General features: G+C 30.9%; 2 protein-coding genes and 1 long non-coding RNA gene across 4 annotated transcripts in view; 1 reads left to right on the top strand and 2 right to left on the bottom strand.

The window, feature by feature from the left end:
* The window catches only part of LOC114929307 (uncharacterized), a 245,511-nt gene extending 233,476 nt beyond the window's left edge, over positions 1-12,035 (bottom strand). For both annotated transcript variants that reach the window (XR_014924140.1, XR_014924139.1), the window contains exons 1-2: positions 11,821-12,035; positions 9,650-9,861 (exon numbers count right to left, since the gene is read on the bottom strand). This is a non-coding gene — a long non-coding RNA (uncharacterized LOC114929307). The remainder of the gene's footprint in view (positions 1-9,649; positions 9,862-11,820) is intronic.
* A 1,017-nt stretch (positions 12,036-13,052) lies between these two features.
* Positions 13,053-15,976, bottom strand: alien (COP9 signalosome complex subunit 2 alien). Its single transcript, XM_029300607.2, has 9 exons — positions 15,791-15,976; positions 15,292-15,486; positions 14,964-15,089; positions 14,626-14,793; positions 14,345-14,519; positions 14,082-14,220; positions 13,772-13,988; positions 13,448-13,588; positions 13,053-13,306 (listed from the first exon to the last, which is right to left on the bottom strand). The coding sequence occupies exons 1-9, from the start codon at positions 15,842-15,844 to the stop codon at positions 13,187-13,189; spliced, it is 1,335 nt and encodes a 444-aa protein (XP_029156440.1). The 5' UTR covers positions 15,845-15,976; the 3' UTR covers positions 13,053-13,186.
* A 605-nt stretch (positions 15,977-16,581) lies between these two features.
* On the top strand, positions 16,582-24,870 carry LOC114929115 (NBAS subunit of NRZ tethering complex). Its single transcript, XM_085480215.1, is given in 20 exon segments — positions 16,582-16,623; positions 16,692-16,972; positions 17,065-17,299; positions 17,388-17,803; positions 17,887-18,270; positions 18,402-18,609; positions 18,800-19,020; positions 19,109-19,438; positions 19,530-19,735; positions 19,815-20,111; positions 20,187-20,526; positions 20,628-21,040; positions 21,152-21,451; positions 21,627-21,915; positions 22,060-22,377; positions 22,481-22,610; positions 22,613-22,894; positions 22,998-23,914; positions 23,997-24,125; positions 24,196-24,870. Coding segments are annotated over 19 exon segments (5,778 nt in total). The 5' UTR covers positions 16,582-16,623; positions 16,692-16,885; the 3' UTR covers positions 24,472-24,870.
* The last annotated feature ends 34 nt before the right edge of the window (positions 24,871-24,904 follow it).

Here is a 24,904-nt window from a genome sequence, read left to right on the forward strand (position 1 = left end):
ACTATTTTTAACTTACAATTCATCTCCATTATATAAAAATTGTTTAATAAATGTGTTACAGTATGGATCTCGTCGAGAGAGTCGTATTAGTTATTGCGAGATTTTTCGGGAAATTTATGTTATCGATACAAAGCACAGTTTTATCTACCGCGTTATCTACCTGATACTGCGAAAGGAAAAATGAGTTTCACAGCACACGCTTGTGTGGATTAATAAAATTTACGTTATGTTATATAAAATGGTAGCGCAGATGGGAGAATTATATAGGTATTTAAAACGCTTTATTGAAAAGATTTTCAAACTCTCTGTCTTTTTTTTAACGCTCGCTGAATTACGCAAACTGAAAATGTGAAAGCGAGTGTTTTCGGTGTTACACAATCTCTTTCGTCCTTCTCGGAGGATATCATAATCTTTTAGCGAATATAGGGTAGACGCGCGTATCGGCGTCCGTTCAATTATGGAATTAACCACGCGAACGGTCAGCGACGTAATAAATGCCCGCTGTTGCAACGATAACGGCACGAATGAATGCAACGGATAGCGGTATTTATGCGATCCAGATATCAGAGGAACAATAACCGGTACCGCGGTATCGTGCACGCGCGCGCGCGCGTAATTATTTTGGGATTAATGGCAGGTAACACATAGGTGACTACTCATTGGCTCGAAATATTCTGCGCGATAGAAGGATGAAAAAAAAAAAAGGAAACCGCCGCGAGAGAGAGAATGTTCAGGATGAGGCGGTTAATTGTCGTCCGATTCGGAATGCGGCTACGCTCGATTAGAATTTCGCCGGCCCCTCTGTTCGGTTATCATTTAGACGGGCCTCTGGCATTCCGGGTTTTCGGTATTAACCCTCGAACATGTACGAATACTTTCGACTATCCGCGACTGACAGAATTGGGTCATATTTGATTTGCCAGTGTCGCGTCATACATAGCAGATTGCCTGTCGCTGAGCTTGGAATGTGGAAAAAGGCTAATTCGACAAAACCAAGTTTCCATATCAGAAACGGTATTTCATTGGACTTGTAATAATATTTAACTTTCGAATGAGAAACATATGAAAAGTCGCAGCTGCATGCGAAGCTCGTTCGATGAAGGAAAAAATAATTTTTCTCTCGATTTTTTTTCAATTCATATTATACCGGTTATTTTCCATGGAGTTTTCGTTAACAGATGTTTAATGCGATAACAATTATATTCGCATACATAAAAAAAGAGCGTAAATTTATGAACATAAATTTTACGTGCGATGCATTTGTGGGATTAGCTGTATGTGAATATATTTATATATATATATATATTCATTATATTATGGAAATTTAATAATATAATATATGTATGTATGAGTCTTATATAGATAAGACAAATATCCAAAAGTTCAGACTATAAAACCGGTCAGTATAGTTTATCTTGGAAAGTTATGTATATTAAAAAAGAAAGCGCACACACGAAACAATTTTACACTTTATAAATATAATGCACTAATTAATTTTTCTAATTATATTAAAATTGACGATTATTTTTCCTGACGATTTGAGTTAATATTGGATATGTTTCACATTTCTGACTGGATTATTTTGTAAGAAAATTCGAGAAAAAATATAAATTTTAAATAATTTTCAAATGGATATACTCGCCGTGATAGATTATAATTTAAAATAAATCCTCGGGCGGAAATTCATAAGTGAAGTGTGTTCGTTTCTACCGAATATTCCGTACGACGGTTTCAAAGGATAAAATAAAACACCGCTGCGGATTTTCAAAGCGCGCATCGCCAGTTTTTATCACGATAATGAGCATCCCGGTAGCTTTTTTCACGGCACATATATCACATGGATAATACACAGCGGTATGTCAGAGGAGATGGAGAGGGAGGGAAACGTCCCTCGTAAGAATATTTGTGTGGGAACGGAGGGATGGTTTGGCTTAAGGCTCTCGTAACATTCCTCCACCTTCGTACTTTTCCCATCCCTCCCCGCGAGAGAGCCAAAGCAGGGTCGAAGGACTCAACAAATATCATAAAATGTAAATGTCGAGGATTCCGCGCGATTCCGACGAGAAATTTACCAATACGTCAGAGCCCTTTCATCCGCGCGCCGCGAGTTCACGGTTGGATTAATTCGCAATTCGTTTTCCGCTCTCACGGTGTGTGTTATTCTGAAATTAAAATTTTTGTCTATATATATTATATATACATATGTATATATACATACATATATATACATATAGAAGGAGAGAAAATCCGTCACTGTTATTTTTCTATGAATATGTCAACCAATATCTCTGCATATTTTCAGTATTGCTCAATTAATATATTTAATTATCTATTTGTACGAAAAATAAATAAATAAATTAACAAGTACACATTATAAATATTTGATTTAATAATAAGGAGGCAATGGATTAATTTTCTAATTGACAATCTCGTTAGCAATATGCCCCTTTGCTGATTGCGAGCAGAAGCAAGTTATATTTAATAATTTGACAATTAAACACAAAATTGTTGCTTGTATTTTTCTACATGTAGTTAAAGACTTTTTATTTCGACATTTCTAATTCCATCGCGGGGATCGTCAATGGTTTATGATGAATCGTTTAATTTTTTTCTCATTGTCAGTAAACGAATTTTTAGACGATCTGCCAAAATCTATGGCGTAGAGTCGTTTATCTCCAGATGATTTGTCGTCGTCCGGGGACAAAGTTTGCACGAAGCTTCATATGCGATAGATGGAACACCGTCGACGTAACCAAGAAAAACTGCTCCTATCTTGGATCAGTGTTGTCGAGGCATTATTGCGTTACGGCGTTGCTTTAATATTGGAACATACGGTATCTGTACATCTGCAGTGCACATTTACAGACACACACACACACACGCAACACGGACGTGAAAACGTATGTTGTCCACTTACATGAATTCCTATATACTATATATATATATATATAGATATGTTCGCCGTTTTGTGCGCTTGTACAGAGTGTTTCATGGACCGATTGTCAGAAGTAACTGCGATGAAGAAAATTTATATAAATGATATAAACGTGTTTCAGTTACAAAAGAGTGGGTGGGTACAAAGAACGGAGGAACAATAAACTAATTTCATAATTCGATAATTACAAGAATATGAATCGAAAGTGAGAAAGTCGTCGAGTTTATTATTCATAAAATTCTAATTTAATTCGGAGAAATTCAACGCGCGAAAATCCAAAAACGTTATGTACATTCGCGAAAATTCGGCTGATCCTTTGCATCCGATTCGCAAGAATTTGCAGAATATCGTCGTGTATTGTAAAACGCCCTGTACATATCGGAGTTAAGTCGTATATAAGATAGATGGTCCAGGCGGTGACCCTCTCTCGCTCTTAACGTTTCACTCGCGTTTATGATATATGGCGCTGCCGCTAAAAACTGGCAGATGTGTTTTCGTTCCCCATGCGTCCTCCTTACAGAGGGTGGACGGCCAACGGGGTGGCGTGCGCGCACCTTTTCCACCTTAGCAGTTGGATAAATCGACGGAAGATGCGAACAATACTTGAGAGATTATACGCTTAGGCGACGTGTCGTCACGTTGCCGAGGAAAAACGGATGCGCTCTTTGTCATCGCGCCACCGACTGCACGTTTCCTTCGCACGCGAGGCTGCGATATAATAATTCTCCCAAAAGAGATTCCGCGCCCGCTCCCTATTGTGGCATCGTGACGGGGAGAGAATACGTCCGAAATAATTCACCGTATACGTAAAGAGAGAATTAAGCGCTTTGACCTGTATATCCATGCGTATGTCGTAGAAATTACATTGTCACTATAGTAATACAAAATAACACGCTTTAATCGCGCGGTTCGTCATCATTTCTGTGAATTTCACGGAAAAAAATAGCTATCATAGTTAAATTTTACCTGTCCATATATTACACGTGAAATTTAGTTATCATGCCTAAATTTTAGCTATGACAACTAATATTTTTTACATTCTTCATTAAACTATGGCTAAAAAATATTAGTTACCATGATAACTAAATTTCAGGTTGTAATGAACAGCTAATATTTAACTAATTCTTTTTTAACGTGTTAATTTTCAATGTAATATATATATAGAGAGAGATATAATATAAAAAAAAGCAATCCATTTATCTCTCTAAATATAATCGCTTCACATTTGAAGAACGACTATCGAAATAGATATTGATGAGAGAATTGTCAGTATCGTGATTAGTAAAAAATATATAATTATTAATTTCGTACAATATATAATCAAATATACTGCAACTACACTTTTGATGTGCATAGTAGGTATATATACGTCGATGATACCCGCGTTGACGATATTGTTGATTACGCGCGAGTGTCATAGAATATTATTCGCGTGTTACATCGTTATCGGGGTAAAACGTTTATTGTGCAAAACACATATTAATGCGCACGTATTGCTACACTGTCGCATTCGCATAATCCGTCACCAGTAATCTCATCGTGCGGTTAATCACACGCTTCATTGCGTCTACCGTGCAATCAGGGCGTAATGAATGTTAAAGGCGGAGATGTATCTTGAAGAGCGACTTAAATGCGTAATCGAATTTGGAGCAAGCTACGACCGCAAGTGCTGCACCGAACGAACGAACGAACGAACGAGAGCGTCGTAAAAATCAGAAGGATAACATCTCTCAGATCGGGCGGTCGATCTAAATTTGAATTTCAAATTATGCACGTACACATACAAACATATATAGTGCACACGCGGCAGCGGAATCTCACGGAATTCAAGGGATGCGCGTGCATCCATTTCCCGGCATTTACGATCGAATACGTAACCGATAAATAAAGGCGTAACGAGATACGTGGAGCGATAAGTAAAGAAAAGTGAGAAAAAAATGAGAAAAACATGTGAGATGTAACTCACTTCACTAAGACCGGGTGACAAAATTTTGTTCGCCGTTTACGGTTCGGTCGGACGATACAACGCTGGCGAAGTTGTATTTTTCACGATGCACCGGAAAAAGGGTAAAGCGTCTTCCGGGTGATATATCCTAATTACGGCGATGGCGCGCGAGCCTTAGTCATGTTCGTATAAACAGGCATCAGAGGTAATAAGACGAAAAAGAGGATCGCGAGTGAAGCGTAGTTGCAATGTGGGCTGATATCTGTGAAGGATAACAATGTGAAGAGAAGCTTGCAAAAATGTAATCCTTGATCCACCGATATGGCAACAGAAAAAAAACTATCTCTCGTATATAAAGGAAAAATGAGATGTTGCGATTTCATAAAAAGATATACATATATATAATTCCTCCTTTCATCAATCACACGATCGTAATATGTTATTTCGACAAGAATATTTATTACATGTTATATATATTATAATATATATTGATCATTAATATATATATATAAAATTATACAGGATGTCTGACATAAAGGTGTCGCACCGAAAATATAAAAGTAAATCTTGTTATTTAGAGACAATTTTTCCTCAGCAAAAATATAGAAGCATTAATAATTTTCGAGTTATAAGTGATTGAAAATAAAGGGTTTTTCGCAAACTAAGCCTTGTGAAAATAAAATATTAACAAAACCACATTCTCCAATTAATTCAAGTAGAGTTTACTTTAATAAAATTTTAATTTAAGGTTCAGTTATAAAGATACATGATGGTAAAAATTGGGAACATCCAAAAAATGATGGCTTCCCTCGACATTTTTGCTGAGGAAAAATCATCTCCAAATAACGAGATCTACTTGTATATATTTTCGGTGTGACACTTTATGTCAGACACCCTGTATAAATAAAATATAATTATATATAATGTATATATATATATATATATATATATATAATAAAATTATAGATTACTTTTAAAAATGCATCAAATTATATTCTTATGCAAATTATATCCTGATGGTCTTATTTTACATCATATGATTAATAAATATATGATATCTAATTACATTCAGACAAATAATTTTGTATTAATGCTCGATAAATGATAATTCGCCAAGCGTAACTGACCATACAACGCGTATTTATCGCGGTTAACGGCGGGCAGAATCGATTTCCTGTAATAGTTATCTTATCGTATAGCGTCACTCGTTAGTAGGTATACGACGACGAACCTCTTCCGACCATGGTGTGAAAAATAACCGTCTCGAATGGGCTCAACGGCGCCTCAAGGGCTCTTTCGCTCGCTCTTTAAGAGTGTGTATTTGAGTTTCAATTTAAAGGAGGCCACTTCAGGGGGATTTCCTGAGATGAATGAAGCTCTGGCGAGGCCACGGACTGGAAAGGGCTCAAAGAGTGCTCGGCGGCACCCTCGTCCGGCCACCGATCTTGTCGCGAATAATGGACGCTTTTCATTTCACCACGTTTCTTCGGCGATTAATTAACGGAATTAATCTCGATCGTCCGACTCGATCGAATTACTCCGACGGGCGCAGATTTCTTTCGCTTCATTATGTCGATGCGATAATAGACGAGTGATACGAGTGGAACGAATGATTATTTCATTAACTGAACAAAAAAAAGAACGGAAAGATATTTATTTCAATTACGTTAAATACGTATGCAAAATATGCTGCAAATGTATAACATCGCGATATATTATTTTTTTTTTCGAAAAACGATATTAAATTTCTCACAATGTAAATTTTTTATTTTATTTTATATTCTCGTTGTTCATTTCGATTTACGTCGTCCAAATATAGTCATTTTATTTTAATTTTTAATTCGTGTATAAAAAGATGATTTCCATCTCTTTCATGATCTCGTAGAGTGAGAATGTTTCCTCGCGATGATACGATAAGAGCATGGAAACTTCGTCAAAATGTCTCGTCTGTCTGTCTACCGCTCTCTTTGTCCTTCTTTCCTGCATACAGTTACCGGGCCGCGAAAGAGGGTTTAAAACTTCGGAGCGCGGGATTTCATTTTTTAGCCCGCACCACTTTCCACCAAGTTACGAGACTCACGCTCCAACGGCAAAGACATGAAAAATAAAGTTTACTCTTAAATTAACTCCCGCGACTGCGCCGAGCGCGCGCGTCTTTCACGTTTATGCGGTTCGTGTGTGCAGTTGCAGTTGCAACGCGCGGCAGGACAAAAAACAAGTTGAAGAGAGAAAGAGTAAGGAATACGAAAAGGGAGAGAAGCTTCGTAGATGTTTAAGTACATCCTTGATTTTCCCTTGCTCTCGACTTTGTCCGACTCTTTGACGGACAGGCTCTCTCTCTTCGCGATCTTACCGTTATGCAAAATTTCTCGAGGCTACTTTGCAGTTACGGTTTATATCGCTCTTTTTTACCACTGCACCATGAACAGTCGTGACTTTGTTTTACACCGTCTCGTTTACCCTTTTGACGTCTCTATTCAGTGCGTAGCTCGTCACTTTAATTAATTAATTAAACACAAGTAACTGTACTATTTACATTTGTCTTTATATAAATAAATTGTCTTTTGACTTTAAGGCGCAAAAGGAACTGCATATACAGTTGTCAATATTTCTTGTTTATTTTGATGAAGTCTTTTAAGCATAAAAATAAAAAAAAACACGCCTATTAATTATTTAAAAAATGTAATTAATAGGAAATTAAATAGAAAAATATATCATTTAATAGCGCGATAAAAAATTGAGGTTGCTCTGTAATATTCGACATTAAAATTATGAAATTTTAGATTATTCGATACTTTGGACATCTCCAATTAAAAATGCCAAAATTTTGTAATTATGTAATTCGAAAATGACGGTGCAGATTAAAACATTGTATTTATATGAAAGGCAATTGAATCGTAATTACTAAATTGGTTTTAATGGGCATCCACGAAGCTAGGTATCTCAATAAAATTAAGCACGAGATAGCCAATCAGATGGATTTTCGAGAATGGACACTAAGATCTTCGGAAGATATCGTCTTAAGCACGGATAAGGGAGAAACTGTTCGTAGGCAGCGGGGATTATAGCTTCTCACGCCACATAACTCGGATATAGAACGAGCCTGAGGGACTCTATATGCCAACCTGCGTGGGCTTAACCAACATTTACATAGGCACAAACGTAGACTGAATAACAATGCTTGTAACGGAGCCGAAACCAACCGTGCCATTCTACCGAGCGGTCGTACCTGCGTTTAGACACAGGATTTACACACTATGTCCATGAGAAATGGATAATTCCGCTGATATTTCCTTGACAGTAAATAAGTGAAGCGCGTCGTGACAATCTATGTGTGTTATATCAAATACTATTTTAAATTTTATTTCGTAAAAGCGAATAATATATAATCTTTTTTTATGCAGCTGCTTTTGCGGATATAATTATGTTTTCGATTTATTAATTTTATTAAAATTTAATTTAAGCAAAGATATGTTTTTCAATATCTTCCGATCTTGTTTGCAAAATTAAGCAATATATATATATATATATATATATATATATAAGATAGACTTTATTAAAAATTTAGTTATCTAATAATTATGTTTAATTTTTAATTGCTTATATTTTAAACTTTACTAATATTTGGACAATTTCATTTTTAAGAAAATTGATTTTGCATTTATAAAAAAAGTTCCGTCTTCTATTTTAATTTTAACGAATTTTTTTTACGCAATTTGTTATATGTATAAATATATATATATATATATATATATATATATTTATATAATAAATACATATACCATATACATATATCAGTTGTTTAAAAATACCATATATTCTACAGTAATAGTCATCTATTCCAATAAATGTTCCCGTGTTGCATGTTGTTCTTTCTAAATATCACATGTTTGTTAAAAAACTGTTTTAATTCCAGTGTACGCAATAATTAAATTACACCCCCGCATATCGTTGTTTGAGTAATTGTGCTACTGTATCGGCGGTGCCAGTAACAGTAACGGATATTTATTATTCAATCGACAAGCGTCAATTTAGGCAAATTTAATAATTTGTACATATACATTTTCGTCTGTTTTTGGCTCGTGTCGGTGTCATTATTTGTCAGAATATATCCTCTATGTCGTACCAGCAGCTTTGTCGTGCTTGATAAAGTAACCAATGTTGGCAGTAAATACTTTGTGACTGGCGTAAACAAATTTAGCAGGTAGTTTACGAGCATTGACAATTGCCCGCGAAATCTATATGAATATACTTGATTGCGAACCCATTTCAAAATTGGCACTTAATTACAGCGAAATGATTACATGTTCACGTGTGAAACTATAAATGCAGATAGATATAGTTTAGTATGCCGAATGCGCGCTTGTGTCTCTTGGTATCTAGAAAATATTCGGATTAAAATATCGCAGGCAAAATATCAAAATTAAATTTTTCTTTCTTCCGCTCTTTTTTTCTCTCTCTCTCTCTCTCTCTCTTTCTCTCTCATTTAATATTTCACGGTAATATAAATTAGCGAGTATATGGCGCGTTTCGACGCGTCACGTGCGTAATATGCACGTACGTGGTTGGACCACAACGAAAAAGGGGTGACCTCGTACATACGACCGCAGCATGCTAACGAGAGAGCAATAAAATTAGTCTCAAGCTAATTAAATCGAACGTGCCTCTAATAGGCTAATGGCCAGTAATTAACAATTTGCGCGGCGTGCGCGCGCGCGGGTCAAAGTAAGTACAGAGTATATATACAAGGGTGTTGGAAAAATACTTACAGGGATGGTGGTACCACTCGGGGCAAACGATATCCCGTCGTTTAAGCATCACATGGTGCGTGCAAGAAGCAGCGGTTGGTCCTAATGCTCGTCCGTGTTGGATGCGCAAAATCGTCCGCTTCTCCGATATTCATACCCAACTGTGTTCGCTCGTGTGTGTATGTGTGTGGATGACGTCGCCTTTTGCATGTATTGTATGTCGCGATTTAATTCTGCAAAAATAGAATTAATTCACGTGCTGTTTTGCGTGGCGATCAAAGCGGACGCACGGGACAATAGCGCACAGATTGCCTTCATTTCTCAACTTTTTTCCGCTTTAATTCCTTTCTGCGCTTATACATATAGAGCGTGTTGTGCATGGCCTATTTTCAAATTTATAATTTAAAATGTGACGGGAAATATATCGTTTTTTTATCTTGTTGTTTTTAATGTTTATGCAGCATATTGCCGATAAATTGTATTACAATTAGATGAAATAGTGATTTTTTATAAACAGTACATATTTTTAAATATCTTTTTTTATTGATGTTGCACGAGTTTATTTGAGAAAAAAGTTGTTGAAAATCTAATCTGTGCGTCTATGAAGCAAATAAATTCTAAAATCGTATTAACAAATATCTATTTAATACGATATTTATTACATGATTTTAGAATTTATTTGCATAGTGCTACATATTTATTATATTTATTATGTTTTTCACTGATGATCTCTTGAAATGTACTCAACTAAATACAATGTTAAAAATGGCATATGAAAAGAGAAATTTATTGAAATCTATTGCGTATAATAAAAATTTTTAATCTTTAAAATCAATTTTATAAAACTCTTATTTTTATTTTTATCTTTATTTCGATTTCTTTTGTCAAATTAGCAATCTTTGCTTGCTTAAATAATACATAGATCGTTATGCCAAAAGTAATTGCGCATTTTCGAACGTTAAACACATCAATCCTAAAATAAAACAACAATGCAACACGAGGAACGCAATCGAGATGAAGCTCGATATGGGATTGGCAATATGAATTGTTCCATTACTCGGTTGATCGAATGAAAATTATTAGAATTGCTCTTACCAGAGGCGTACATCAAAAATCGTATAGAAAATAATGTTAATCGCTAATGGCAATTTGTATTATTTAAGCATGTATAGTATATAAAAATTCTACCGGATATCTTAACAAGAATTAATGTGCAATTTTTAAGAATTTTAATCAAATTAGCCATATATTAAAAATATATTAAAATATATATCAATAAAAATATATATCAATATATTAAAAAATATCAATTCATAGATTATTTATTGAATCTGCGTGTATATATATACACACACTCACACAGACACAAATTTAATTATATATATATATATATATATATATATATATATATATATATATATACACTCAGACACAGATTTAATAATAATAATATATATGAGTTGGTATTTTTTAATATATTTATATTAAGTAAGTGATTGAATAATATACGAGTATATATATATATCTGTATGTATGAATATATATAAGTATATATGTATACATATATATGTGTATATACATAGGTATGTTAATGTAATATTTGTATTCAATCAAACTTACCTAAATTTCTTAGAGTCAATTTCACCATGTGCGGTCAGATGAATCGATGGTTAAAATTAGCAGGGTGGCCAATAGATATGATTCATGATATATTTATATAAATATAAATGTTTGAGGTTTTGGCAACTCTGCTAATTGAAACTGCCGGTTCATTTAATTATTATTTAAATAATAATCCTTGTTTATATTCTTATTAACATAGAATAGAATAGAATAAAAATAGACGGAAAAAGAGACTTATTATAAAAAATATTATATTAGAGAAATAAGATAAAATATATATTTAGAAACATCGAAACAAACTATAAAAACAGCGCTCCCAAACCTTTTTAATCTTTTGTGTGTGATTTTTATTTGAATTTGATTCTTCTTAATTTGACCTCTTATTTTAATTTCATTCAATATCTATTTATATATATGTATAACTATCGTCATTACAATGGCGCAGAATGTTCTGCAATCGCGTCACTGATAATCACAAGCGTGGAGTTACTTTGCAAAGGATACATATACATCACGCGTCTGGGGCAAGGTTTGTTAGTTTCTCTCGGGATTTACTTAAATGTACATACGTGCGAGAAGTGGTAACGAGCGGCAGCGTAGCAGACGAAACATGAGGGAAACGTAGAATAACACAGCATCTCATATGTATCGTATCTCGACGTCTTCTCTATTCTCCTCATTTAAGATTCTGCAACGTTTTCATCCCCGGTCGTCAGTTAAATTGTCCCGACTGAATTGAACTGTCCTGTGCGCTCTGAAACAAGCTCGACTTTCATAATTCAAAATTCTCGATGATTCATGCTGATTATCGATATATCGATATATCGATAAAGTAGCACAACGCGCGCATCGTTCCGTAAATTTAAACAATAATATATTTCACTGTCCAAATTTACATAGTTATAATTATATGTGTGTGTATAGTCATGCATAAATTATAAATAATACTTTGTTATCTTTGATGTTTCCGTATTCATCGATGTATGTGATCTTTTAATTGTGCATAAATATTGATTATAAATTATAAATATTGATATTGTGTATAAATATTGATTCTTCACAGAAGATTAATTTATTATTGACATTATATTTGCCTTAAACTTAAAAGACAAATAAAATTCCTACGACAAATACATTTATAAGTAATTTCTTCTTTTGGATTGGAATTATTTATAAATAATTCAAATTTTTTGACACTCTCATTATCATGATTATTTGGCAATTCTTTTTTTTATCACATTTATACATAAAATTTTTTAATTTTGACCCAGAATAGATTTGATTATAATCTGCTAATTTCTTATCAATATATTAATTATTAATATAACATATAATAACATTTAACACAATATAAATTAGATTTTGTTCTTAAAATTTTTTTCATGGCGTAAGTTTTAACATACTATAATTTTAATATAATAATTGAATTTTTAAAAATATTTAAAATCTAGCATTGAATAATTGAATTTAATTATTGGATTCTGACAAATATTTTCAATGCTTTATGTTAATACATATAGAAAGAAATTAAACAATTAAAATTTAGAAAATAAAATTGTGTTGTTAAATATAATTAATTGTTGGAAGGTTATATAAAAATTTACGAACGACTTAAATTTAGATTGAAACGTTTAACTCTTTTTCTCTATATTATGGTAAAAATTTATTGTTTCTACTAACTCTAGTTATATTGTATTTAATTTGTCCTTTCTATCTTTGTATTTAATTAACAACCGCCGTTATATTTATTTATTTGGGATTTAGGAAAGAGTTTATTCGCGGGATATAAAAATGGGGTCCCTGTGCTAAAATGCTAAATTTATTGTATCACAATAGATCTTATTATTTCACATATTCGTATAGGATTTTTATGATATACTATACAAGTGAAATTCGTTCATATTTATTGCAGGATTACATGCCCACTATGCCCATTTAGGACATTTTGTTCACAATGGCTGTATGCAAAGATTGCAACTGTCCTGCCCATTTATCAAGCGCATTATAACGTGCAGCACATACTGATTTTTTATCCAATTCGAGAACTTGATTTACCTAAGAATCATATATGTTAAATAACCTAATAAATAAGAAATATCAGACATATTTCAAGTCTGATATTATCTGATATGATTTGTCTGGTGGTCTTATATCATATAACTTCAAACGGAATTTTAAAAAGATTATAATAGTTACCTGATCTATACGACCGTGAATTGTATTGTCCAATATACAAGATACCAAAAGACTTTCCACTTCAGAAACGTCGATGTTCAATTCCTTGCTTATGAAAGGAATATAAATTCTAGTATATGGTCTTATCAATTTAATTAAGACCTAAAATAGTCAAATGTAATAAAAATGTAGTAAAATATCATGATATATATAGCATAAATATGACAGATATATTATATATATACATTAGATAAAACATTTTAATCGTTTAGTGAATCATAAAATATTGTAAATTGTGTTTCTCTTATACTTTCACATTTTTTAATGTAAGCTGAAATTATATACCTGGGTACGTATGTTTCGTAATAGATCTTCAATATGTTCTCGAATAAAGGGATCATCCATAATATTATTCCTATTTTGTTTTAGAATTAATTCAAACTGATTGATATCGTTATTCTGATAGCTGACAACTAAATTTGTCATTGCTAAAATTTCAGGATCATTCTTATATGGTTTTGCCTCTTGTGAGTCAAATGGATTAATACCAGACTTCATTAACCTAAAATGCACATTATGTATATATTAAATGTATAAATATACTATAGAAAATAGATAATAATTATAACAGTGAACAATAGATAATTATACTCACATATTGGCCAAAACTAAATACTTCAAACATGTTGTACGTCTTGGCGATCCAGACTCATCATAATTTTTGAAAGCTTCAAAAAAATCAGTATGAGCTCTTTCAAATTCACCTTCTCTTAAATGCATTTTACCCCCACATTCTGGAAAAAAAATACAAGTATTTTATTATTTTGCTTTTCTGAATAGTATATATGCATATATAAAAATGCAATAGCAGTATATATAGAAAAGAAGAATCTTGTTATTAAATTTTCATATTTTTACCTCTAATCACGCCCATAATTAATGGATGTGGTATAGCACTTTTAATATGAAGACTTTGTTCATAAAGTGTTTTCAATTTCTTATTATTCTTTTGTGCTGTATACATTTGTATTTCTAAGGCATAAATTTCCAATAATTGTGTTCCTTTCTTCAAATCATCTTCTCCATCATCAGTCTAAAAAACATGTATATGTTAAATATATATATATATATATATATATAAGTGTATATGTGTAATATTTTATCACTATATTTTTACATATGCCTATATATATACATACCTGACAACTTTGATGAAGTTGTTTTAATATTTTTGCCAGTTTATTGAAATCTGAACGATCGTAATATAGTTTTCCCAATTTTGTATTTGTTTTAAACCATAACCTATCATTTTTTGCGTCTTTTAATGCATCTAATGTTGTTTCGTAGAAATCTTGCAATAATTCCATCTTAAAAAAAAGGACTCATTTTTTAGAATTGAAAAATGTGTATAAAAGAAAATTAATAAAAAAAATAGAAAATGTAAGTAATAAAATAGATGTGCATCTATTTAATAAAATTGCTTAAATAGAGAGCAAAGTTTATAAAGCTACAACATATATTTGTTGAATGTATTTACATTTTTTGATGTACTAATATAGTCCAATATAGAATTTATTGATTTTTCCGAATGATTTCTAGTAACTGCACTTTTAATATAGGTTAACAATTGTTTATACCTCGCCATCATCTCTTTGTAATTGGACTAAAAAGAAAATATACATATATTATTTTAATTCGTACTATATAATTAAAGCTGAATGAGTATAATACTCAATAAATATAGCTATGGTCAGGGATATGCTACAAATGCTCTGAAACATGTCTTCGCCTTTCTTTTAATAAAGAAAGAAGAATTATTTGTAGCATCTTGTGACTGCAGCTATTAATATATTTTTGACACATACCAGTTTAAAATTAATTTTGATCATCTGTTTTAAAGCTTTAAAGCCCCATTCTCCCTTCTCTCCGCCTTCCAGATCCAACACTTTCTGAAAACTTTGTAGAGCAGCTTTTGGATCATCTTCTTTGAGAGCTTTACTATTATAATATTGATTTTCTAAATCCACATCTGGTTCAGAATTAGAATCTTCAGAATACTCCTAAAATACATGTTATATTAGAAAACAATTGAAACTGTAATATTCGCCAAATAATATACTTATTGTTAGTAAAAATACGAAGGAAAAAGCGGCTAAACATAACCCAAATAAACGAATAATCGAACGTATTCGCGTAATCGCGGATTTTTAATGATAAACGGAGTTTGTCGTGGAAAAAGATCTTTCGCAAGGAATCTCCGTACTATTTTTACATGCTACATACACAACACAGTTCGTGGAATCTTAACCTCACTGCGAACCGGAAAAATGATCATCAAAAATGATACTCCGGAAGAAAACTTACCAGGCCATAATCCTCCTCCTCCTCGCACATAAAATCATCTTCGCCGTCTGACATTTCGCAGGTTCTTACCAGTAACAAGTCTTACAAATTCTCTCACGCCACCCTGTTGATAGCAACGGTTACATCAAATCCAGGCAAAATCGTATTTTGAAATACACAGACGCCATAACCATACTTTTATAAACCATAGAATATATACGTAATATAGATGGCTACGTTTTGCACGATTCGGTGCCTTTGACGCGCATGCGCAGACAATATTTATAAAAGGCCTTTTATAATATAATTGCATTTTTTCGTTTTTTACGAATAAAATCGTGTAATTAACTATGTAAACAAAAAGATGTATTTTTTTAAATATTATAGAGCAATTGCCTACATTACAGAATATATACGTAATATAGATGGCTACGTTTTGCACGATTCTGTGCCTTTGACGCGCATGCGCAGACGATATTTATAAAAGACCTTTTATAATATAATTGCATTTTTTCGTTTTTTACGAATAAAATCGTGTAATTAACTATGTGAACAAAAAGATGTATTTTTTTAAATATTATAGAGAAATTGCCTAGATTACATGCGTTAATTAATGTATAAAATAAATTCTTATAATATTTTATTTATTATATCTTGCACGTAGATTATAGATAACTGTTCTCAGCAAATAATTCCTAAATAAAGATTATTTTGTTAATATTAATATTTGTTATAAAAAATTGTATTTAGAAATATCAATACAGATCTAGCTCAATTATTCATGTTCGTTGTATACGTGCGTGAAATGCTGTCGTGTCCACTTATTTCGCACATGTGAAATTGCGTATGAATGTGTATGTATACATGTATATATGCATATGTATATAGATTTGTAATTTTGCTTACAATTTGTAATCCCCAGAAATGTCTGCACTCGAAGTAAGATAGATATATATACTCGGGCGTTCGAGAGAAAGAGACGAAGAATCCAAGTATAGAAAAAGTGCAATCAAAACGAACAGATTATATATAAATATAATAGAGCCACTGAATCGTTCAATGTGAATTTATTCTGCGTTTTTCGCACATCACGCAGATTATGTTTACGGTAACAAGATGAATAATTTGAATGAAACATCAAATGAACCAATATTATACGAATTATTGGAATATTTTGTTCGCAAACAAGAACCAGAATTGATAGTGAGTGGATGTTCAATATGTGCAGATCATCATACATTAAAAAAATTTATTACTATAGCTGTATATTGAAAATATTCTATATTTTTTTTTAGAAATGTAAAAGCGATGCAGCTATTCTCCCAACTACTGGCACAATAAAAAATGCCCTTAGATATCTGAACAATAGATATTCTTTACCTGAAAGTATCTCGCTACAAGTCAGTCTCACGTTACCATGGAAATTTGCTGTTGGAGATCATGGTCGTGTACTTGCTATTTTACAGGAGAATGTTATTGAGATACGAAAAGCAAAAGATGAATATTCCTCTATAGTAGGCAAAGCATCCGGTAAATAACATGCATTTATCATGTTCTCTAACAGATTGCATTTCTTGTGTATTGCGTAAAAATAAAAGGTGATTTATATTTTTTTTAGCTCCGAAGGATGCTTTTCCTCAATGGCGTAAAATTGCATGGAGTCCTGATGGGATGATCTTAGTATTAGCATCAAGTAATGGTTATACATCTTTTTACAATGCATTGGGAAATAATATATTCAATATAAGTCCAAAAACAATTTCACAAAATCCTCAGATTCTTGAAGCCGGTGATGCAATAGCATCCATGTTATTTCTTAAACCAAAGATAAAGAATGAGAAATGGACTTATGAATTTATTTTAATTTCGTATAGTGGGCTTCTTAGATCTTATCACATTGCCACAAATAGCTTTAGTATAAATTATGACTTTTCTTTTGGCAATTTCTACAAAAATGGTATTAATGCAGTGGCCTATGATGAAAAGCACAGCTTGTTTTATGTTGCTGGAAATATGATAACACAAAAATTAACAGTAAGTATATCTACAAATATTTATGCATGATTATATACAATTTTGCAGAAAGAGAGAGAAAGATGTACTTTATATTTTTTTAGTCTACTGCATCTGAATCTGGATTGACTTCGTGGCGACTCTTGAACGATTATCCATTTTGTAAATTATCATTTACATTTGAAGATTCTGCTAACAGTAACTCACGATTTTCTATATGGAATGTACTTCCAATCTTTAGCTTTCAACCAGAATCATATATATTTAAAATAAAAATTTCACCAAGTGGCGAATTTTTGGTATGTTTGCATACAGATGGCTCAGTCTCACTTTGGAGTTTGCCAAATTTAATATTACAAAAGAAGTGGAAATTGTCTGAACAGCCAGAATATAATATACCTAATCCTCTGGAACTTACAAAGTCTAAAAAGTTTCCACCAGGTTTTACAGAATTTCATCCAATAGATATTGGTTGGTGGTCTGATCAGGTAACATTTTATTTATATATATATTTATACATATATAAATATCTTTTAAAAAATAGAACATTAAGTTATATAAAAATAATAATATTTAATAAACATACATTTTTATAAAATACATAATTCTTTTCTTTAAGGCTATTATAATAGCTCGATATTCGGGATCTACTTCAGTCTGCTCCACATGGAGCTTAAAGAATTTATTGGGTATTAGTCCGGAGTTCCTAGCAGGACAACCACAAATATGTGAGCTTGGTTCAGAGAAAGGATTTTTATGTTTAGATTGTGAAATCTTTATTACAAGTAAAAAACGAAATAGAGAACCTAACGATGGCCATTTATTAGGTTTGTTCATATTTATATTATATTTGTTATATTTGTTTCTTTTCTCTTTTGTTTATATTAATAACATTATTCTTTGCTATTTGTGAATAATGCAATTTATTAGCTAAAGATTCTCACATTACAAATAAAAATTAAAAATTTATATATATATATAGAAAATAAAAGAAATTTCTTTTATTTTATAATAAAGAAGCATCATCAGAAAGCGAGAAGGACGATGATGAATTGGAACCTGTTACTATATTAAATTATACTACGAATTTCCTACAAAGCACATTATATTCAATAACTGATATCGAAAGATTTCAACCAAAAAGGAAAAAATTGAAAGTATTGCACCAAACTTATCGAATTTTAGGCGTAAAGAGTACGACTCCAGAAGAACTTTATTCTCGAAAGATAGACATTGAGGTGTGTGTAATAAATAATTTTATTTAGTTTAATTATTTAATATAGATTTTTATATTTAAATATAACTAAATGATTCTATATATTTTAGGAATATGAAGAAGCTTTAGCTTTGGCAAACACATATAATTTAGACACAGATCTTGTGTATCAAACACAATGGAGAAAATCAGAATTATCCTTGAATGCCATCGCAAAACATTTAAGTAAAATAAGTAAAAGATCTTGGGTTTTAAATGAATGTGTAGTACGTGTCCCCGATACTATGGAAGCTGCAAGAGAACTATTGAATTTCGGATTGAGAGCTGCAAATTTAGAGACTTTAATAGCTATCGATATTTGTGACAATGATAAAATCGTAACTTCCGATACAGAAGACGATTGGCAAGCGCTAGACGAAAGCATTGTAGGTTTAAAACAGGTGAGCAAAAGATTTTTCAAAATACATAGCACTATTTCAATAATAAAACTTATGCAAATTGACAAAATTTTATTTGGAAAAAATTTAATAGGTGCAGAAAGTAAATGAAATGCTTGAGAAAATAGACATAAAAAATTTATCTGAGGTTCAAAAAGATTTAATTAGATATCGAAGAAAGCTTCTGAGTCATTTAGATAAATTGCTCACATATGAAATTATATTGGAGTCACCACTTAAATATAAGAAAGAATTTTATGAAGAATTTCGAAGATTATCAGCTGTCGAAAATGCAATTAGGTATAAATATATTCGTGTACTTTTTCTGATTAATGATATACACAGTTTTATTTAATTATAAATGTTTTTTTTAATATAGATTTGCCAAAGACTGCGATTTTCGAAGTGTCGAAATTATGTTTACCTATTATGGAGAAAATTTGTTACCTCATTGGTTGGCAATTATTAGCTTTTTCCCAGAAACTCTAAATACGTTAGATTATCAGAAACTCCTACCAGAATGCGACTTAGAAGGTCAATTATTTTTGTTAGATCAACGTGAATTACGACAAAAAGATTGGTCAGAAAAATACGAATTTAATGAAATAATAAATGAAAATTTAAACGATGGGTCAGAAATGTTGTATGAATTAGATCCATCATTATTAATATATAGGTAAGATCTTTGTTATATAAAATTGTCCGCATTTTTTATAATGACTATATTTAATTGTCTTTGCTTTGTTTTTAGAAATACACAACTTACACCAGACTTAATACAAAAATGGTATAAGACACGTGCTTATGAAATTGAAAAAAATTGTGCTTTGATAGATAATGCTTTGCAATTAATTAAAATTGCAAAATCCCATAATATTAATGGCATGGAAGACTTATTATTAGATTTGGAAACTTTAAACGATCTTGTGTATAATGTCTGTCTAGAGGATATGTCATTAGATAAATTAGAGAAATTAAGTAACATTGAGCGAATAAAACTCTTGATGAGTACATCGATTGAAGTTAACTTTGTGGAAAATATTAAGAAATTTTTGTTGCCTTTTATTAAACAGAGACATCAGTATTTATGTGTACGTATGATCATGTTTTATAAATAATTAAAATTATGTATATATATACACATACATATATATGTATAACAGTATTTAAAATTGATTATTTTAAATTGTAGGATAAGGATCTTGAGAAACATTTACTAAGTGACTACCTAATTTGCTTAAGCAAATACGATTTAACATTGCCAGTTAAATTTTTCGAATATTTAAAACAGACGCAGGATACTGAGATAGTTGAAATGATAGATGATATCACTACTTTAGCTTTAGATTGTGTATATGGTTGTGATGACCTTGATATGTATGAAAAAGCTAAAAATATCTTAGATTCGATTTCAAAAGATTATAATGGGAAAAGGACAAGTGCAATGTGCAATTTATTAGAAGAATTTGAAGAAGAACTTGATTGCATTAGATGCTTAAACAAATATGGTGTAAAAACAACGTTAAAGTTTATACAAGAAAATAAAAATAATCCTGACATTGCTAGATCATTATTAAATCAAATGGGAAGAAGTTTTAGCGAAAGGTATGTAAAGTATATAGAAATTAATAAAAATTTGTTTTTAAAAATCTAAGTGAGATTATACAGATTTTGAATGATAATTATAACAATTAGATAATATATTCATTATTTCAGTTTGCCACCTCCAAGTGAAAACGAATGGGCATAGTTATTAAATGATATGTTAGAGATACATGGATCAATCTTATCCTGTGTTGCTGTTGAAACCTGTTTTGAAATATGTGTTTCCGCCCGCTTAGTTTCAAGAATTAAACCTACCATCCAAAATTGTGCCACCTTGATAGAAACCAAGAAAAACGAGAAATCTATGCTAAAAGTATCTTATGAAAAAGCAATTGATCTTATATTGGAAGCAACTAAAGAATATTTTAATGGTTCCAGAACACTTACTGATCCAAATATGGAATTGGCTAAGTAAGTATTTTGCTAATGTAATATATATATATATATATATATATATATATATATATATATATTATATATATATATATATAATATATATTATATAATTATATATGTTAACTACACATATATTAACACATATTTATGTAATTTATTTTTAAATATTATACATAAATAATTGTTATAGAACTTGCCTTCGTCTTATTGAAGATGAAAACATAAAAATTAAAGAAGAATACGATTTAATAAAATCGCTTCAAATTTTGAATGAGTTCAATGTTGATATATTACCTCTTCAAGTTAGATTAACAGTAGATAAATTAACCTTGATTGAACATTGTTTAAATAATCAAAGGGATGCTTATAAAAATCGACAGAGATTATTGACATTAGCAACTTATTTACGAATTGAAGGAAAGAACGATAAACTTCGTGAAGGAAAGGTTTTGGAACTGATAGCCAAAAAAGCATTTGAGGTAAGATATATTCATATTATATCATGTCATTTATATATATATATATATATGTATACTCTAATATATATTATATATTCTATTTCAAATTAATATATTTTAAGATTGAAACAAAAATTAGTAATATATATAATTTTGACTTTACAGATTGAAGATTATAATACATGTGCTACGATATGTACACAATTAGCACAGCGTAATTATCTTCCTGTTTGGAAAATTTGTTTAAATTTGGGACGTTGTAATAATTATCAAGATTTAAAAGTTAAACAAAAATGTTTATGGTTTGCGATAAATAATGGTCCTAGCGATATATTGGGTAATGCTTTAGAGCATATGCATTTGATTGAAATACAAATGTTACATAAAAATTTGGAACTATGGATGCCATCTCCTGAATTTAGAAGTTCTAAAGATGAAGAAAGTGATGAAAGTGAAGATGATTTTACAGATGCTATGACAACGGTAAAAAATGTTTTAGTAAATAATATAATGTTAATAATTTTTTTATAATCCGAGAAATATAACATTTTATAATTTATAATGATTTATTTATTATTACTTATAGCCACAAGTAGAAGTGAAAGAGTTTGTTCCAAAAATATTGGAAACTTCAACAGGAATTGTAAAAAGTTCCGCTAATATCGTGAAAGAATCTACGTTTGGTTTGATAAAAAATATAAGTGATTCCACATTTTGGAATCTAGACTGAATTTTAACTTTACAAATAACTTGGAAAATAATATGCAATATGAAACCGAGGAAGAACAAAACGTAGAAAATATCAATCTCCAAGCTTTCCCATGCTTTTATGAGTCTTTGCATGAAATGTGTAAGACAAGTACTATTGAAACAAAATACAATAAATATTCTATGGTAGATATACAGAATACAAAATTGAAATGTTGTCGGGCGCTTTTGAGAATAACTTTATTGAGTGAATCATCTTCTTATGGGTTAGAAATAAGCGACATTAATCATTGTAAGTATTCATTATTGTAAGAGTTTACATTGACAAACAGTTCAATATAAACTACATTTATCTGTAGCACAAAAAAATGTATAAAATATTTTATTAATTTCAGTACTCTTAGAATGTGCAAAGCATACTATAGCAGATGATTGGTTACTTGGCATGGCATATTTATTGAGTTTAAATAGAGATCACATTTTGGATGCTCAAGAAGTTTTTGTAAACTTACCACAAACCGAATTGTATATACAAACAGCACTTTATTATTATTCATTAGAATTGTATAAGAAATTGTATACTAGTTGTGAGGAATTATATTTATACAAGCCATTAGATTTAATAAGAAATATGATAGCTGTGGCACAAAACTCTGAAGAATGTGATATCGTTAAAGAATTACGATATTGGCAAAACTTTAGTGAAGCACAAAATACTAATATGCAACAAACAAAAGTACAAGATATATCCACAGTAAAATCGAAACAAGATACTATATATTCTGAAGAGACTGTGAAAGAAATAGCAAAATTCAAAAATGAAGAAGAAGAATCTGCAGAACAAATTGATATTAATAATCCAGATTCTAATGAAAATGAAAATTTAAAAGGAGCTACTATCTCAGACAAAATTGATGCTGAAGAATGGACAGACGATTGGGGTGATTTTTCTGACGACAGTATAGAAACAACTAATGATGAACAAGATAAAATTAAATCCGACAGAATTTCGCAAGAAGAAGAAACTATTTCGTTTGATCACGTTGTTAAATATGAAACAGAGGAAGATCGATTTAGATTATTTCAAAAACTGTTTAATCAAATTAACGATTTAGAACAATATCAGGAAGTTAAAAAAATCGTATTGCAATGGCCGAGATTTAATGTGCCAGAACATATCACATTGGATAATCATCCAATTTTAAAAATGATGAAAGTGATAATTGCGTTGATCATGAAAATAGATAGCAATTTTGAAACAAGGATATTACAAGAGTATGAAGAACTCATTGGATTATTAGGCTCTAAGGGGGTACTGTAATATATTTCTTTCTTTCTTTTTTTAGATTTACTGGTGTAACCTAATATGTTATTTAAATGTTTGTTACACACAGATTCTCAAGCAGTTCTTGGAAGTTGAACGAGATCACATCAGTTTTATACAAAGTCTTTACCTAAGATTATGTTCCGAAGATACGTCTATGCACAAAGAAGCGGTGGATCTCATTAAACAGCAACAGCAGGTCAACTATCATAAATATAATTAAGCTTCTGAATTGACACTGACAATTAATTTTATTTTATTTTTTCTAGGCTGTCGTGTTACCACCGTTAATACTAGAAAAACTTTTCCTAAATGACTTAACTGTATTATTCAGCCCAGATCATGTCGTGTACAATCAGATAATCGAACATGTCTTCATAAATGAATCTTTAACTGATATTGAGAAAAATGCAAAAATACTTATACATGAATTGAAGAAACGAAAATGTATACTAGAGGCTTTAAATATCATAAGATTGATGGAGAGAATACCGCCGGCCTTGTGTACATTTGATTCTTGTTTTCAGTTGTTAATGGAAAAATGAATTATTTCCAAAAAAGAACTGTGATGCATTTTTTAATATAAGAGAAAAAGTTATAGAGGTATTTATAATATATTATAAATAATTTTGTTTTAAAAAGACTTATATATTTACACAGAAATATATACTATATAGAATTTAACTTCTTTATTAACTATATTAACTATAAATTTGCTTTCCTTGTAAATTTAATATACTTTACGAAGTATATAAATGTATAACGAACGTGGAGAGAATTAAATGAAATAACTTTTAAATGTTTCTTTCGCGCATATCAAGTTTTTCTTTTTTTTCTGGTCATATTTTAAAAGATTTAAATATTTCTTTTTTAGAGAGATAAAAGCAAAAAGGAATTAATCTGTAAATATAAATTTGCTATAATAAATATAAGAGTGAATTTGATATATTATTTTATAAATTATCTAACTCGCAATAT

Source organism: Nylanderia fulva, unplaced genomic scaffold (genome assembly GCF_048542155.1).
Source record: "Nylanderia fulva isolate GAGA-0341 unplaced genomic scaffold, ASM4854215v1 Scaffold14, whole genome shotgun sequence".
NCBI classification, from domain to species: Eukaryota; Metazoa; Arthropoda; class Insecta; order Hymenoptera; family Formicidae; genus Nylanderia; species Nylanderia fulva.